We start from the raw sequence: 18186 nt of genomic DNA, 5'->3' as shown, positions 1-18186 counted from the left end.
TTAGAACTTCTTAGGCAGAAGGCCCTATATTTTATTCAAATTCTATAAAATGATAGTTTATATTTATAATGATAATGCAAAGTACTTCATAACTTTCTGATTCATTATGGCAATCTAAATTATGTTCATTAGAGTTTTGGTATTAAGTGAATTTAATTGCATTATGAATCTCTTAACACTGATAACTGATTGCTATATATAGCAACTACAAAGAGTCCAAAATATTACACTAATTTAAATATCCCATTTATGAACTATTCCAAATAATAGCAGTTTAATTGAATTTAGTGTTAGTACAGATTTGTAAATAGGCTGGAGCAAAAGTTTTTATCAGTATGCATTTGTTATTATGTTAATGACAATACTCTGCAACATATTTTGATTTGAGTTTGTATCAAATTAAGATTTCCTAAAATTTAACAATAAATGAAAGAAGAACCCAGCTACTTTGGAGGAGTAGTAAATGGTATACTCCTAATGTTAACGAATGCTCTTTCAAGTGGAAATCATGTGGTCTTGTTCTCTTTGACTCATAGAAGATCATAGATGTAGGGCAAGACTTATGTAAAATATTATCACTGGTTCATTGATACCTTAATCACAGGATAAATTTTTGTATGAAAAAGACCTTTAGAAACCATTGTTTCTAAGTTAAGTGGATGCATTGGGCATTCCAGATCTTAACAGTTTATGACCGTGTTCTTGTTTTCTTTGCAGAATTTTTCCGAGAGCTCCTGGAGAATGCAGAGAAGTCACTGAATGATATGTTTGTACGGACCTACGGAATGCTGTACATGCAGAATTCAGAAGTGTTCCAGGACCTTTTCACGGAGCTGAAAAGATATTATACCGGGGGCAATGTAAATCTGGAGGAGATGCTCAATGACTTCTGGGCTCGGCTCCTGGAACGGATGTTCCAGCTGATAAACCCACAGTATCACTTCAGCGAGGACTACCTGGAATGTGTGAGCAAATACACAGACCAGCTGAAGCCCTTTGGAGATGTACCCCGGAAACTGAAAATTCAGGTCACCCGCGCCTTCATTGCTGCCCGGACTTTTGTCCAGGGGCTAACTGTGGGCAGAGAAGTTGCAAACCGAGTTTCCAAGGTAATTGAAAATCTGCTGTCTTTCTAATCGGTCTTCCTTGTTTGCTCTGTTTTTAAACAACCGTTAAAAAAAAACAAAAATCAAGGTGAAAGTTCTCCCTTACAGCACTCCTTGCTCTTAGAGAAATCAGATAAATGTCAAGGTTTAATTCTGTTTTTTTTTTTTTTTTCTTTACTTTGTGTGAGAGAAGACAAGATTTCAATCCATTCCATGTTTGGAACATAATGTCAATATTTATCAGCGATATAGCAGAGAAGCTTTTATCAGGAACGGTGCGGAAACAGGTGTTTTGTAACCATGACCACTTGGCACTTGTGATCAGAGTTTTCAGAACGATAAATAGTCATGAAACAGTCCATCCGGAGGTTATAATCCTCAAGGAAGTCACAAGGCGATAGTCTTCCTGAGGTCTGCAAGTAGAGACAAGCTGCTGTTCAGGACACCAGCTCCTGGCATTTCTTCTTCTTTATCAATCTTGTGAAAGTGGCCAAATTCCTTAGTAGTGGAGGAAGATCCCTTTGCTAACACCTGTAGAACTGGATTAGGGAGGAATAAGGAATACAAAGTATAGATTCTGGCGGAGAATTCCTTTTGTTATCCATTAGCTTTGTAATTCAATGCCATGTATTGCATTGGGCTTAAAAGCAAGATAAATCGCTAATACACATCATGCCTTTCCTTGAGGATGTCTCTAAACCTTTAATGCAAGGGGTCTTTCTCCACTGCTTGCTTTAAACATAGACTGTTTCCTGTGTATACGATATTTGCCTCATGTTTAAATTCTTCCTTGACATTCAACTGTTCTTTTGAGTTGGGCTTGCCCATTTATGAGGTCAACCCAACAAATAAACTGAAAGATGGTTTACTCTAAGAGGTAAAGTAAAAACAATAGCTAACAGGAATCTGGTATTATGTGGCCTAAAAAGGTCATATTTGTACGAAGATTAATGACAAAAACTACTTTCTTATTGCAGGGCTGTGACAAAGAGCCACATAGTTCTCATAACTATTGGTACCATCCTACCATGTTTCTTTTTTCTCCACTTTGATGTCCTCAGTATTTACATCTTGCATAAAAACTGTGTATACCCTTAAAAAATGTTTCTCCATGGCACTATTTATAAATTTCATAGCAATCCATTTTTAAATTACCTGTTCCTACTGAGTTTATGTGAGCATATGGAAAGACTATTTTCAAGAAGGCTCTAAAAAGGTAATCACATGGGACTTAATAATATAAAGGACATATGATTCTGATGTAAAAATCAATGTTTTTTTTTTTTAATTGAAAATCAACAATATTCTAGATACCAAAGGAACTAGAGCCCCAAAAGTGGATTAATAAGGAATGAGCCAGGTAGAATAGCAAGAGGAAATGTGATCATCCGGGAAAATCTGTCAAATATAGAGAAGTACAAGAAATAAATATGTATCCCATATATTCTTGAACAGATAGCTTTTTTGTAAAAAAAAAAAAAAAAAAAACAGTAACTTTAGTTACAGTGGCTTCATATTGAAGTCTTTGCCTTTGTTGAAGAATGAAACACACAACCAGCTTTTAAAACACAAGGTAAGAAATTCAAAGCAGGGACTGATGTATGCAACATCCTCGATTGTTTACTTGGATTCTGGCTGAGTGTGAATAATGTTTAGAAGTATATATTTTGGCCTGGGGATGTGCTGGTGCGGTAAGAGAGTGTTTTCTAGCAAAGTATTTAAAAAGCCTCAGGGGTGGCTGCTGCCGATTCTCAGAAGGTGGCATTAACAACTGCCCAGTGCTCGCTTCGGCAGCACATATACTAAAAAACAACTGCCCAGAACTGGCACCTCCCTTTTAATCATTCCCTGACTGTTCAGTGGGAGGTCCTTGTAGATCAAAATCGAATCTACTAGTCTTTCTGGCATGGAGGTTGACATCATGGAACATCCACCAACAGAGTATGACTTTTCATTTTTTTTCCAAGCATGATGAGGAGGAACACTGAGATCATGCTTCTCCTGATTCTTGCATGGTCAACATTCATTTGCTGAGCAACTGCTGTGGGTTTGTGATGTCGTTTGTGGTATGGAATCATGGAATGTTGACTGTTCTGTGCAGATATTGGCTTGTCTGGCCTGAGTTTCATGAGCCCTAATCTACACAAATCATAAATCCCATGCTGACATCTGGGCCCCACCTTCTAGTAGAAAGATAAATAGAAAGAGAGAGAGATACAGATAGAGATATGTGGTTTAAAAGAGGCTGAGAATTTTTTTTTCTAAAATACTTTATGACTCAGGGAGTTAAGCATTTTTATCAATGAACTTTCTCACCTAATGATTATCAGATGATCTATAGCTGACTAAACCAGAAATAGATCTACTAGGATTATTAGTGTGCTGATAATTTTCAGCACCCAAAGTATTTTTTTGTAATAAGAATAAAATATTACAGGGCTAAATATATAAAAAGGAGAAGCAAGAATGGTGTTGGAGGTATAAGCCCTTCATAAATCTGAAACCTCCTTGTGGTCCATTACTTGAGTGGTTTAGAGTTGGTGAAATGATTACAGAAGAGGGAAGGAATTCAGGGCAGAATTCCCAACTGGAGATCAACAAACTAGGTCATCTCCTGCGTCTTGGTTTGGAGAATACTTTTTTTCTTTCAGTTTCTCTTTTCTCTTTCAGTGGCTTCTTAAATCTTGGGAAAGATGTCGTTAATAGCTTCTAATTAATTGTTTTGACTGGAAAATTTATCTCTTTGGCAAAACACAGCCATTTGACACAAATGTTTTGACATGATATCATAGGGAATTTTCTTACCAGAAAAATGGAGGAATACTTTGTAGGTATCAACACAATTATTTTTTAAATTTATCTTTGCCACCTTATAGATAAAAGCCTTGTCTTCTTCTAGGCACTGAATGGAGCTACTTAATTTTAAGTAACTGTAACTGGAGATCTGGTTCTTAGAAGTATTAAATGATTTGGAGTATCTGTGGTCAATTAGCCAGGATTCATTTTCTCTTTAAATGACTATTTTTTTCTGAGTACCAAGTGTTGACAAAATAAGATTTGGTAACTTGTATCCTTTATTGGTGGAAGGATAAATGGACATGTTCACTTTGGATAGCAATTGGAAAATAACTCTACTGTTGAACAAGTGCATATCCTAAAGCTGCTGTTCTACCCCTGGAGTGGACCAGGGATGTACATGCATGTACAGGTAGATATGTGAAAGAATGTTAACAGCAGCACTGTTTACAATAACATGAAAAGTAAAAAGATCACAAACGTCCCATCTGTGTACATCATGAGCTCTTTACACCCTGAAATCCTAGGGGGCATTGAAAATAAGTGAACTATCGCCACACTCGTGGATGAATCACAGAAACCTCCTTTTGAGAGAAAAAAAATGACCAAAGCACACAATCTATATAAAATTCAAATAATGTAAAATGAAGCAATGCAGTATTTAAGAATAAAAATATATGTGAGAAAAAAATTTTAAATTGTAAACACAAACATCAGATGGTCATTACCTTTGGGGGTTAGGTTTGGAGATTTTATAAAGGAGAGATATACAGGGGTTTCTAAAGTTATTAATAACATACTGTTTCTTAAGCTCTGGGCTATGTGTGTGGTCGGGAGTGGATTTAAAACCATTTTAATGAAAAATATTCAAGTGGAGAAAGACTTTGCCATCGTTCCTCTCTGATTCTCTTCATCTGCGCAGATACGATCAAGTCCCTGAGCTGTCCTCATGAGTTTATCAATTTTACTGCTGTCTGTGACTTGTTAACCATTCACTTTCCATGCCCCGTACTGTGCTGAATAATATCAGGTAAGCATGGAAGGCAAAGCTCTCAAATGAAGATAAAAGCAAATTTTGATAATGTGGTCACCTGGAGAGAAAGAATCTACACTATTCTTTAGCATTGTCCCTTTATTAAAACACCACTCTCATTCCCTTATATATACCCATTCGTGACTGAGAACATGGATTGCAGCTTGTCAAACACTGTGAAACACACAGACAGAGGCCTGCATAAAGAGGTGTTAACAGGTTGTCTACTTAGACCAAGCTTCAGCTGTTTATCATGAAGGCAATGTAGAAATGACTCTCGTGTCTGCACTGGCCTGTCTTGATGCCATTTAAAAAAAGAAGACATGACTTTCCTATCTTTCTGCTTTAATAAAAGTGACTTCTATGGGTAAACACTGTAAATTATGTCAATACAACTACATCAACTATGCAAGTCATTTCAATGACTCATTCCAGACAGTTTGGGTAAATAGTAGAGCTGAGATCCAGAGAACTTGCACTATTGCCAAAGACTGTCATGGATCTTTTTTTCTGTCTTTCTGTCTATGTATCTATCTGTCCACCTATTCATCCAGGCATTAACCTAAAATCCTTCTTTCTTGTGGATCATGACTTTGAAAAGAAAGTCTGGCTTTTAGTCTTTAGGAAGACCAGAATATTTTCATCAGTAGACACCTGCCATATCTACTACACAGACTGTCGTTTTTGCGTGAAGAGCCTCTTAGCTGGTTCATCTACCTGAGTAAACAGCTTTGCATTAACAATGCAATGCCTAGAAAGCAATGAACAGAGAGTCAATTTTCAATAAATGTGGTTGATGGGCTATAAGGCTGAAAAAATTTATCATCAAATTTGATGAAATGAAGTCTATGAAATCCATCCATTGACAGCGTTCTCTGATCACAGTGGAAAACCATTCTGAAGAATTTACCATGGATGTAATTTACAAGAGAAATGGTATTCTATTTAGCTGTTTGTTTGGGGGAAGGAATTTATGATATAAAGTAAGACCACCTGTTGTAGCTATCACCTGACTCATTTGTCTTGTGCCTTTTATGGTGATCTCTTAATTGGAGCTAACTTCTTTGGAGTCATCCAGAAATGAAAAGGACCACTGAAAGGTCTTAGGTGAATGAAACCTTTTTATAGTTCTTCTGTGGTTAGTGTATTTTCTTCTGTAATTGATGATTATTCAATGTAGGTTACTTCAGTAATTTACAGTGTTAGGAAGAATAGGTAAACCTTTCGAAATTATCAATAATGCTTCTATGTTTACAACTTTAAAATCAGCATAAATAATACATGCTTGCTGCTTTTATATGGTGGTGTGGACGTTATATTTAGAAAGTACTTTGCAGTCAATAAATAAATAATTTCATGATAAAAATAGTAACAAAATACAAGTACTAGGAGCCGTAACAATGAAAATAGCTTATTAATGTAATTCATTGAAAATGTATGAATTTTACCAAGGTGTAGGTGCTGTGATAAGCTCTGGAAATCACAATATTATAAGAAAGTCCTGGTGTCAGAAGAAGAGAAGAACATTTCCCCTCAGGAATAGCATGCCAGATACTACAGATGGGTTTAGACAATTAAGAGAGACAGTCCCATTTAAATTAAACCATTTTGGTACTACCCAAAGCAATCTACATTTAATGCAATCCCTATCAAAATGCCACCAGCATTTTTCACAGAGCTAGAACAAATTATCCTAAAATTTGTATGGAACCACAAAAGACCCCAAATAGCCAAATCTTGAAAAAGAAAAGCAAAGCTGGAGGCATCACAATTCCGAACTTCAAGCTATATTACAAAGTTGTAGTCATCAAGACAGTATGGTACTGACACAAAAACAGACACATAGATCAATGGAACAGAATAGAAAACCCAGAAATAGACCCACAACTATATGGCCAACTAATCTTCGACAAAGCAGGAAAGAATATCCAGTGGAAAAAAGACAGTCTCTTCAACAAATGGTGTTGGGAAAACTGGACAGCTACATGCAAAAGAATAAAACCGAACCACTCTGTTACACCATATACAAAAATAAATTCAAAATAGATGAAAGACCTAAATGTGAGGCAGGAAATCATCAAAATCCTACAGAAGAACATAGGCAGTAACCTCTTTGAACCCAGTGGTAGCAACTTCTCACTAGACATGTCTCCAGAGCTAAAGGAAACAAAAGCAAAAATGAACTATTGGGACTTCATCAAGATAAAAAGTTTTTGCACAGCAAAGGAAACAATCATCAAAACTAAAAGGCAACCTGTGGAATGGGAGAAGATATTTGCAAATGACGTTCTGATAAAGGGTTAGTATCCAAAATCTATAAAGAACCTAGCAAACTCAGGGCGCCTGGATAGCTCAGTCCGTTGGGTGTCTGACTCTTGATTTCAGCTCAGGTCATGATCTCAGAGTAGTGGGATCCAGCTCCATGTCAGTCTCCGTACTCAGCAAGGAGTTTGCTTGGGATTCTCTCCCTCTCCTTCTGGCCCTCCCACCCCTGCTCTCTCTCTCTCTCTTTTTACAAAAAAAAAAAAAGGAACTTCTCAAACTCAACACCCAAAAAAATAAATAATCCAATTAAGAAATGGACAGAAGACATGAATAGACATCTTTCCAAAGAAGACATACAGATGGCTAACGGGCACATGAAAAGATGCTCAGCATCACTCGTCATTAGGGAAACACAAATCAAAACCATGATGAGATCGTCAGAATGGCTAAAAATAATAACACAGGAAACAACCGATGTTGGCAAAGATGTGGAAAAAGGGGAACCCTCTTACACTACTGGTAGGAATGCAAACTTGTGCAGCCACTCTGGAAAATAGTATGGAGGTTCCTCAAAAAGTTAAAAATAGAGGGGCACCTGGGTGACCCAGTCAGTTAAGTGTCCAACTCTTGGTTTGGGCTCAGGTCATGATCTCAAGGTCATGAGATCAAGCCCTGTGTCGGGCTCCAGGCTCAGCACAAAGTCTGCTTGGGTTTCTCTCTCCTTCTCCCTCTGCCCCCCCCCAATAAATAAATAAATAAATAAATAAATAAATAAATCTTTAAAAAAAAAAAAGTTAAAAATAGAACTTCCCTACAACCATAATTGCACTACCAGGTATTTACCCAAAGAATACAATGTTTATAGCAGCATTATCAACAATAGCCAAACTATGGAAAGAGCCCAAGTGTCTGTCAACTGATGAATGGATAAAGAAGAGGTGGTATATACATGCAATGGAATATTACTCAGCCATCAAAAAAATGAAATCTTGCCATTTGCAACAATGTGGATGGAGCTAGAGCATATGATGCTAAGTACAATAAGTCAGTCAGAGAAAGACAAATACCATATGATTTCACTCGTGTGGAATTTAAGAAACAGAACAGACGAACATAGGGGAAGGAAAAAAAAAAGAGAGGAAGGCAAGCCATAAGAGTCTTAAATATAGAGAACAAACTGAGGGTTGCTAGAGGGGAGGTGGGCAGGAAGATGGGCTAAATGGTGATGGGCATTAAGGAGGGCACTTGTGATGAGCACTGGGTGTTGTATGTAAGTGATGAATCGCTAAATTCTACTCCTGAAACCAATTTTACATTATCTGTTAACTAACTAGAATTTAAATAAAAACTTTTTAAAAAACCACTTTGGTTATTTTGATTAAAACAGTTAAAATTTCTCATTAAGTTCTCTTGCAAAATATATAGCTTAGGTGTATGAATTTGAAAAATGGTTGAGATAAGAAGAGGGCAGAAATTGAGGAAAATGAAGCCATTTATTTCCAATGCATTAAAAGCTATTTGTGTGGGGCGCCTGGATGACTCTGTCGGTTAAGCGTCTGACTCTTGGTTTCAGCTCAGGTCATGATCTCAGGGTCCTGGGATCGAGGCCCAAGCCGGGCTCTGTGCTCAGTGGGAGTCTGCTTGATATTCTTTCTCTCTTCTTCTCCCTCTGCCTTTCTGGCCTCTCTCTCTCTCTCTGTCTCTCTCTTTGTCTCTCTAAAATAAAGAAATCTTAAAAAAAAAATATTTGTGTATTCTTTCTTTTTGTTCTTTTTGTAGCTTGTGTCTCTTTCTAATACCTATGCCTAAATTAGGCAATTTTATTTTAAAATTATACTACCTATTGGAATTCCATTAAAATGAGCACATTTCTCCCTGTTGAATTTAGTCGTGAAGTTTTATTCATATTAAAATGAGAAGTTAACAAGTTCCTTAACTCTGTCTAAATACTGCATAGCTAGGAAAAGTCTGGGAACCACAGTTCTGCCTCTCCTGTACTTAACAGGTATAGTCTTCCTCTCCTTTACAGTCCAAGATGGAGTGGTTGTAATAACCCAATATTCATCTGATCCAAATGTGGATTCTTATATAAGTGGAGCCGTTTTGGAGATTTAGTTCCACCCTCATCGATAAACGCTTATTCATTGTATATTATATGTCAAGTACTCCTGGTAAGTGCTTGAGATACCACAATCAAGTTAACATATTTGCAAGTACTAATTGGGAAGAGAGAGAGACACACACACACAGAATCAATGTATACTGAGAGAATTATGCAGTAAATGTCCTGGGAACAGAGAGGAGAGGCATCTAGCTTCATCTTGTGTGCCGTGAAACTTTCAGGGGCATCGAAGTCCGAAGCACACATTGAAGGATGCATGGGCATTGGGCAGACGAAGAGGGCATCCGGCACAGTGAAGGACGCTGGAGGCAGAAGCACAGAGGGATGAAACCAAATGATGTGTGCAGGTAGCTGCAAGCACCTGGTGTCCCTGAGGCATAAAGTGCAAAGCAATGAATAGCTAGAGATGAAGTTGGAGACCTAAGCTGAGCTCTTGAATAAAAACTATTTCACTAACAATTTCGTGCATGGCAATTTTGCCCGAATAACAAAAAAACAAAAACAAAAAACAAAACAAAACAAAAAAAAAAACACTTTCTGTGGTTAGAAGCATTCTAGTATTTTTGAGGAACAAATGTATGCCGAGCACTTACTGTGTGTCAGGCATTATTCTATAAGAAACAGGAAATAATGAGTAGCATTGTCCTTGAGGAAATCAAAGATTATCCAAATGTTCAAGTGTGGTGTAAATGATAAGGATAAAGACAGAGATCTGTATAGAACACTATGTGAATCAAGAGAAATACATGTCCCCCTTTCACTGTAGAGTAGGTAATAGTCAGACTCAGAATTTAAGAATGAATAGGTGTTACAGAGGGAGAAAGGATGTAAGGCTTTCTTGCCAGGGGCCCAACAGGTTCAGAGGCACAAATCATGAAAGGTCATGGTGTTTAGGAGAGGATGCCAGGAGGTCGATTTGAATCATATTATTTGGGTCATATTTTAAGTCCAGGAATGTCTTGGACTTGGCATAGGCAAGGGGTAACAGTGATTTTTCAAAAGACAAGTATCTGATCAGATACTCACTTTAAAAAAGATGGTCCATGGGGATGGTAATCTGGATTGCGAGCCTGACGGCAGGTGCAGTGATGAGGACTACTGCAATTGCTCAGACAAACAGTGATGAGACGTGGGTCAACACAGGTGGAGCAGAGTGCAGAGCACCCCAGGAGAGACAAACACACCAGCAAGTATTCAGGTTGGTGTGTCTTCTCGGGCTCTCTCCCCAGCAGCGAGCACAATTCCCGGCACAAAGTTTGTTTGCGTTTAATAACAGCTGTCTCCCTGCTGACTTGTTTGAGAATCACCACCATATAAATGTTTGTTGGCAAAGGATGGTAACATTTGGCTAGAGAAAGAAAGGAATAGGATCAGAGGAAACATCAAAACATATAAAGATTTAAAGAGGATAAAGAGAAAGAAGACACCTGACAAGAGCCAGAAAAGCATATTGTCCTGAAAGGAAAGGGAGCAGAATCTCAAGAAATTGAGTAATCAGCGGTATCAAATGTTGCAGGTAGTCACATGGGAGGCACAGAGCAAACAGACCTTTGGATTTGGCCATTAGGATGTTACTAACTAGCAAGTGCAGTGTGACCAGGCTGGTATTCAGTGATTGAGAAGTTGTCTCTTCTGCCACTCACTACACATTCGAGAACAGGCTGAACAAAGCATGGTCCATGGACTGGCACTCCTGAGCAGGCTGATATGGTTTTGCAATAAGGACAAACACTGAAAGTATTTTAAAAATCTTGATAGCAATTTCACATTGCCCCAGCATCCTAGACACCATCAGTAGACTATTTCGTGAATATTGTTGAACTCGCCTGATGAGTCTCCTCGTTTGAGCTGCATCTTGGTTATGCTCCGTCGGATTAGGTATCGGGTCATAACATACTGGGAAGAATCACACAACCAGCCAAAGCCTGTCAAGATCATTTGAGCCTCAGATAGTCAGTCTGAGATGTACTATTCTAGAATAATGCTAAGAATACAAAATAATCTATCTGGCTTGGTTTTATTGGTGTGTCCAGGCTTTCTCCTTCCTATGTGCAGTTTCCCTTTACCCCTTTTTTACGGCTTCCTGACCCAGCCATTTCCCCTGGGGCGCCTTCTGTGTGTTCACAACCATCCTGGACTCCTGTAAACCCGTTTTGATTTACAAATATGTCTGCTTTGGCCCCAAAAGTCCAAGAACTCCTCTGGGGCCACAGAAAACGTGTGCTAAAGGCAGACATCTTTGTTACTAATAGGGAAGGGCCACTGGTGAAATGTGCCAATTAAGGTACCACACAGATAAAAAAGGCCCAAGGATAAAACTCTAGTACAGTAACTCAAAGAATGCTGCTTCTGAAATGCTTCGTAAAGAAAAACGGACCTGACCCTTGATTCCAGTGTCAACGCTGACCCTGTTCTCGGCTGTGTATCTCCGAATGCTTCTCCTACTAGAAGGTTCTGTGTAACAAGATTTGAGCCACAGTCGTGTTGTAATTAGTTACACATGCAAAAGCACATCCAGCGAGCTGACGGGACCCCTCGGGCTGCGTGCTCTGATAGGCCGAACTTAAAAGATTGGAGGATTTCTCTTCTATTGTCCCATCTTCAGAGAGTTAGTGTAACAAGGACATTCTCTGAGGCAGTGTAGAGGTTGATGAGCCCAGATACACGTGAAAAGGAATTTTAATAAAGCTTGGCAGATCTATGGCATTAATAGTGCTGACATAGTGAAGCAGGACTTACGTCAAGAGTATGACATATTGGTATTTTTTTTAAATGAGGTATAAGGTCCTGCAGATATTTGACTGTGTAGAAGATGGGGGACATATTATTACATGCCATACATTTTCTCCACTGTTATCTTCATGATTACAGGTAAGGGTTATTCCCCCTCATGTGTATGCATTTTACCTCTTCGTCTTGATGAGTGATCGCCCAAACACAATGGATCAATCCCAGATGCTCGGAAAATAGCAATCATCTCACACAATGTCGAAACTCTACATTTTCTTGTGTCTAAATTGGAGAGCCAAGAGTGAAAATGGACAGTTCAGAGTGTCAGTAATGGGATAATGGTGACTTTGACATTCAGATGTAAGTAAAACTGTAGCCTAAATCAATAGATATTCCAAGTTAACATCAGTTGACACTTAAGTGGCTGGCATAAACAGATTTTTAAAAATTCATTTTCGTCCTTGCAGAATGTGCTGCATGTCAAAAATGCCAATGTCGTATTTAATAGTCAGCAGATGGCAGGATTTTATATGGAAATTGTATCCTCTTCAGTTTGTAGTGTCTTAAGAAGTCAGGAAGGAAGGCTTTTCTGTGTTCATTCTGGATAGGATTTTGCAATCAGAAAAATTCATTCATTCAACATTTTAAGCATTCATAAATATATTAAGAAAAATTATTATTCTGTATACTATCCACATAGTACTTATGAATATGAGTCTCTCCATAAAGAAATATATTAGTTGATAAATAATGGATGTTAAAACTTTCCTCATTTGCTCTTGGCTTTCTAAAAACCCATTTCTTACTAAAAGTATAGGCATAAGGCAACATTTATTTCACTGTTTTTCAATGAGAATGGACAGCAGTTAGTAAGAAATCTAAGATTTTATAGCGCTTTAAACAATAGCAGAGAACCAAGCACTCTGCAGACATCCTCATTCCTTTCTTCTTAGGCTTTTGGTGCTCAAATGAGAGGCTGGGCCAAGGAGAATTTAACCATACTTGCAATAAAGCATTTTATTGAAAAGACAAACCTTATGATATCCTGCTGCATTTGCAGACAGAAGATAACTATATAAAATATTTATGATACTATTTCCATAAAATACCAGAAATACCTATTTTGGAATGGAGAAAAAAGTACCCTGACATTTTGGCTAAGATGGCAGATAGAATCCAGATTGAAAGTCTTTTTTATTTGTGCAGATTTTTTTTATTATTATTAACAGTTATCACTTTCTTCCAGCAACAGTCCAATATACCAATTGTTTAATACATTGTAAAACTTCCAACTCCTAGCTATCCCAGCTCTCCCTCTTGGATCAATGTATAGTTTTATCACTTGTGTAGTGATTATGGGACCAAATGAATTGGGGAAATGAGATAATCTGATGAATCACTCAAGTCAAATAGCCCTTTTTTTTTTTTTTTGCCCTTCAAATTACCAAGAAAGTTTAAATAAAATTTTTACCCTAGCTTAGATCACCTAGATATTTGTTTTTTATTGGTAGTTAGTAAAATAATTTTATGCATTTTTGCATATTGTTTTCTGACTATAAAATCAATAGGTGCTCATCTAGAAAGAAACACCATGTGGAAAACACAGAAGAGCACGAAGAAGAAAATAATCCTAAATTCCCACCACCCAACCAATGTCAAAGATTGATTAAAAGATAATCAATGTCAAAAGTTTGTGTTTCTAGTCTTTTTGCACCTCTAATATATTTTTATATTACATATTGTTGAATCATGGGGGATGATTCATTTTGGATTCTACTTTTTTCACTTCAACATCAGAAGTATTTCCCCACATCAAAAGCATTTCTTTAAAAATTCCTCTTATTTCTTAGAGAATTATTTTACAACCTGAAGACTTTGTTTGCTACCAATATATCTGGGGATCTGTCACAAATAGTCACCCCCTGGACATTCTTGCTAGGAAAAGGAAACAACTGTTTTAAGTAGTTTATGTGTGTGTGCATGTTTAGCTTTACTCATTTTGCACTCTGAAATGCCAAGATAACGTGAGAGTTCCATGATTTCCTTATCATGTATTTAACTGTTGAAATTTACAGACTGGTTTATATATACTCCAGAGGGCTTAGAAGCAGTGTTTTTATTTTTTTATTTGTGTTGTGTTGTGTTGTTGTTTTGTTTTGTTTTGTTTTGTTCAAAAAGGAAAAAAGGTATAAACATAAAGCAGAGGCAGGAATGAGTCTGACTGAAAAATGTTTATGAGAACTTCTTGGGCAATCTTCCCCATTGGGCCAAAAGTCTGGATCTAAGCCAGATTGCAAACTTGTGGACCTTGATCCTAACTGGCCCATAGGCATGTTTTATTTGGTATGAATTCTTTAAGATAAGGTTTTATAATGGGGAGGGTTGACATAAAATGTGGCTTTCTACAATTTCTGAAGATATCACCAACCTGGCCCTGTGTTCTGGATGGCAAAAATTGGCTAGAGTTAAAGAATATTTAGACTGAGTTGTTTTGGGTGGAGCTTTCATGGATTTAGTTTGATGCCCATCTGACCACTCCCATATTTGGCCAGATTCTGAAGTCAGTATTGCTTGTCATCTATCAAAATGTGTGGCTGTTTTTCTCATAATAGAGAACTGTTTCTCTCTACCTGTGTCTTTACTAAAAGTGAAAAAGTGAGAGACAAATAGGGCCATGTTTCAAGAAAAAAAATGGTAGGAAGTTTATTTTTTGGGAAGTATATATATTCCAAGTATTTTATAGGCAAATATGTTTAAACTATGTTTAAAATTAAAAAAAAAGTAAACCTCACTTGTAATTATTGATTCCTTGGCATTCGAATGTGCCAACCCTCCTTTAAGCCTTCTGTTAGCTATCAGTATGAGGTAGACCGTATTCTTTAATCAAATAAAAGCAAGCCAAGGGCTAAGGAAGAAACTCTACTATTCTTAGTGTTGGAGTCACTAAAGAATCCCCCCTTTTAATGTCTTAAAGAACATCCTTATACACAGCTGGAAGTTTATTCCTGCCAAAATGGACCATAGTAGCAAGCACAGGCCTAGAATTCTTCCCATCAAACTGATCATAACTTCATCACTATTATCAAATTCTCTTCAGATCTAATGCAAATGGAAGCCAGCAGTTATTGAATATGCCAGCCACTGGGCTAAGTACTTTCCACACATTGTCACTTAATTCTTATGCCAAACCTAAGATCTAGGTATGGTTATGATCCCATTTATTAGATAAGGATCCTGGGGCTGTGTGGCAAAGGGTCCGTGCTATAAATCTGCACTGCCTCCCCTGAGTTGGGCTTTGTCTGAATGTAACCACCTATATAAAACTCCTTGGTCTATGGCGATGCTGTCCAAAAGGAATGTGATGGGAACCACAAATCTAATTTAAAATGTTCTGTAAGCCCATTAAGATAAAAAGAAACAGGCAAAACTAATTTTAATGGTAAATTTTTAACCCATTATATCCCAAACATGGTCATTTAAATGTGTCATCAATACAAAAATTATTAATGAGATGTTTTATGTTTCTTGTAATAAGTCCTCAAATTTCTGTTTTGCACTTATAACAAATCACACTTTTGGCCTAGCCATATTTCCTCAGCTCAAGAACCGCATGTGGCTAGTGGCTAAGGTATCAGACAAAGCAAATATATAGTTTTAATGCATCATCCTCCTATTTGGGGCAAAGAATTTTAGGAACTCACACCAGGAAGTCTGAACTCTTGTGGTGGATTATTGATACAGTTCGTCCGGTTATGAGGAAAATAGAGAAATAGTCTGTGTTTGCATAATGCATTTGGGGCCCTGACTGGCACTCTGACATAAATAACAGACGCTTTATTGAGAGATTTGTTCTTGCCAGCCCCTCAGAGGTTTTGCATGTGGTACTACCAGTGACCATAAGTATAATGAGCATCAGGAAGGTTGTAAATCATCATGGATGGGTTAATCTGTGGTTTTGCACCTGCCCTGGGGAGGTGGATGAGAAATGTTAGTGCAGGAGTCAGCTGGCATCTGTGGGTGTCTGCATCCATTGTAAACAACATACATGTCCAAATATTATCACGGGGGGACTCTCTGAAATTTTTGGCTCTTAAAAAGGGGCCTTAATACTCATAAAGGTGACCCATCCTTGGATTAAAGGACTCAAAACCACATGACTAATTTGCATTCAGACAGATTTGAGAGTATTTCCACATTTTGGGGGGAAAGAAGGTACTTTTCAAGTCAAAGCCCCTGAAGTATTGGCTCGCTTAGATTTCTCATAAAACATTTTAGCACATAGGTTTTAAAAGAAACTGGCAAATTACAGTTTTAGTGAAGTACTATTTGGATGCATAAGGTGATGCACCAGAGGTTGACAGAGTTGACATTCCTCTTCCCCAAATGCCTTTCACTGTCGGGTATCATAAGAAGGATCCTATTCAATAACTCCTATTGTGGAATTGGTACTTTCATCACCACTCTGAAAACTCTGATTTGTTACTGAGTTTCCCTTGGTGATCTGGAAGGTCAGACCACCAGGCAGAAGAAGTTGGTTCTGTGGCAGCCACCATGTTCTGGATACATAACGATTTCCCCCCAGGCTCAGAATACCATTGTGCTAGAGAGCTGACTTTAGACTTACTTTATAATTCCATTCATTAAATTAATTTAGAATATGTAAACTGATTTGTTGGGAGATTTAAAATCATTTCCCTCAGGAGAGTGGAGAATATTAGGTTAGCAGTTTTTCTGAGCACGGGCTTTGACTCAGTTTCAGGGGGCAGGCAGTTTAATGTCAGCATCCCATCGTTTTAGCTATGCAGTGTCATTTTCTCTCTACTTTTCACTGCTGAGTCAAAAATCTATTCAAGAGGTTACAAATATGTCAGAGCATTTCCAAGGGAGAGAAAGTTTGTAGGTAACTTCTGTCTAGCCGCAGCCTCAGATTCTGACTCTGCATTCATTCCAACATCTACGGCTGCATTTCCTTTTCCACACTCAGCAACCCTACAAACCAATTTATTAGGAACTGAGCTTAATCATTTGGAGCAGCATAATCACTTTGTAGTCTCATGCTGCTTCGCATGTGTGTCCCTCCCTTTCCAGAAACTGGCTCAGTTTCTGAAATCTAAACTCTGATCACCCGAAGCGCAATCTGTTGCCTCACTCGGGGCAGCTCTCCCAGCCTTTAGGCTCTGCACCTTTTCCTGGGCATCCTGAGAACATTTCATCACATGCCATTTTGAGGAAGTCACTGTCCTGATCATAAATCCCAGCAGTATATTGCTTGTCAATTACTCCAGTAATCGGGAATGTTCTACTAAGCGCTTAGTGGTCTGCTAGGAACAGACCTGCACACCAGATCCCTTTCATGACAAGAGATTGACAGGTCCGAGGTCGGAGGCCAAGCCTTCAAGTCCTCAATCGCGCATTCACCTTTCTGCCCTACATCATTAGTCCCAACTCAACACCCGGTTTTATTCCAGGTTTGCCCCACATGAAAGTTTGTGTGACAGTTTCTCTGCCACGTTTCCTACCCGTCATGCCTTCTTCTCCCCTCTCCTCGCCACCATGGGGAGAGGAAGGCATCTCATACCTCGTCTCTTAACCTCATTCAACACTCGCTAAAACCTGCTCATCGTCACTTCCGGTGTCTCTAGGAAGCTCCTTTTACCGAATCACCTAATCAGTTGTGGGGTTTTTGTTTTGTTTTTTGGTTTGTTTTGGTTTGGTTTGTTTTTTTTCACTCAGCCTCATTTCAGAATCTCTAAACTAAGCTTTTACCACGTTCATGTGGATTTGCACATACATTACTTTGAAGTTTTTACAACATTTTCCTGTGGGACGGCCCTCCTCCACCCGAAGATTGTAGCTCAGTACCCAAAAGAAGAGCAACCATTCTATCTTCAGTGTTCCTCAGAGCAAGCACTACTGCAATTTGGATATGACAGACATTGAAGAAATATTATTACTACTGTTATATTAGTTTTTTTCCCCCTTTCTTTCATTCCCATCATGGTCGGAAGAGTGGGGAGGGGTAATATCCATCAATATATCCTCTCCCACATTGTTGTAAATAGTGCCCTGAATTTCCAGTGGTTTTAGAAAAGGATGTAATATAGGTCCTTCTACAATTCTACCTCCCCCCACAA

At 38.1% G+C, this 18186-nt stretch overlaps 1 protein-coding gene across 4 annotated transcripts in view; it reads left to right on the top strand.

Annotated features, from left to right (window-relative positions):
• GPC6 (glypican 6) overlaps positions 1 to 18186 on the top strand; it is a 1069657-nt gene that overhangs the window by 542760 nt on the left and 508711 nt on the right. For all 4 annotated transcript variants that reach the window (XM_032402768.1, XM_032402769.1, XM_032402767.1 and 1 more), the window contains exon 3: positions 718 to 1109. In XM_032402768.1, the coding sequence (XP_032258659.1) occupies positions 718 to 1109 (392 nt within the window). The remainder of the gene's footprint in view (positions 1 to 717; positions 1110 to 18186) is intronic.

This window comes from Phoca vitulina, unplaced genomic scaffold (assembly GCF_004348235.1).
Source record: "Phoca vitulina isolate PV1807 unplaced genomic scaffold, GSC_HSeal_1.0 scaffold5, whole genome shotgun sequence".
Classification (NCBI taxonomy): Eukaryota; Metazoa; Chordata; class Mammalia; order Carnivora; family Phocidae; genus Phoca; species Phoca vitulina.
This window is presented reverse-complemented; position numbering and strand designations above follow the sequence as displayed.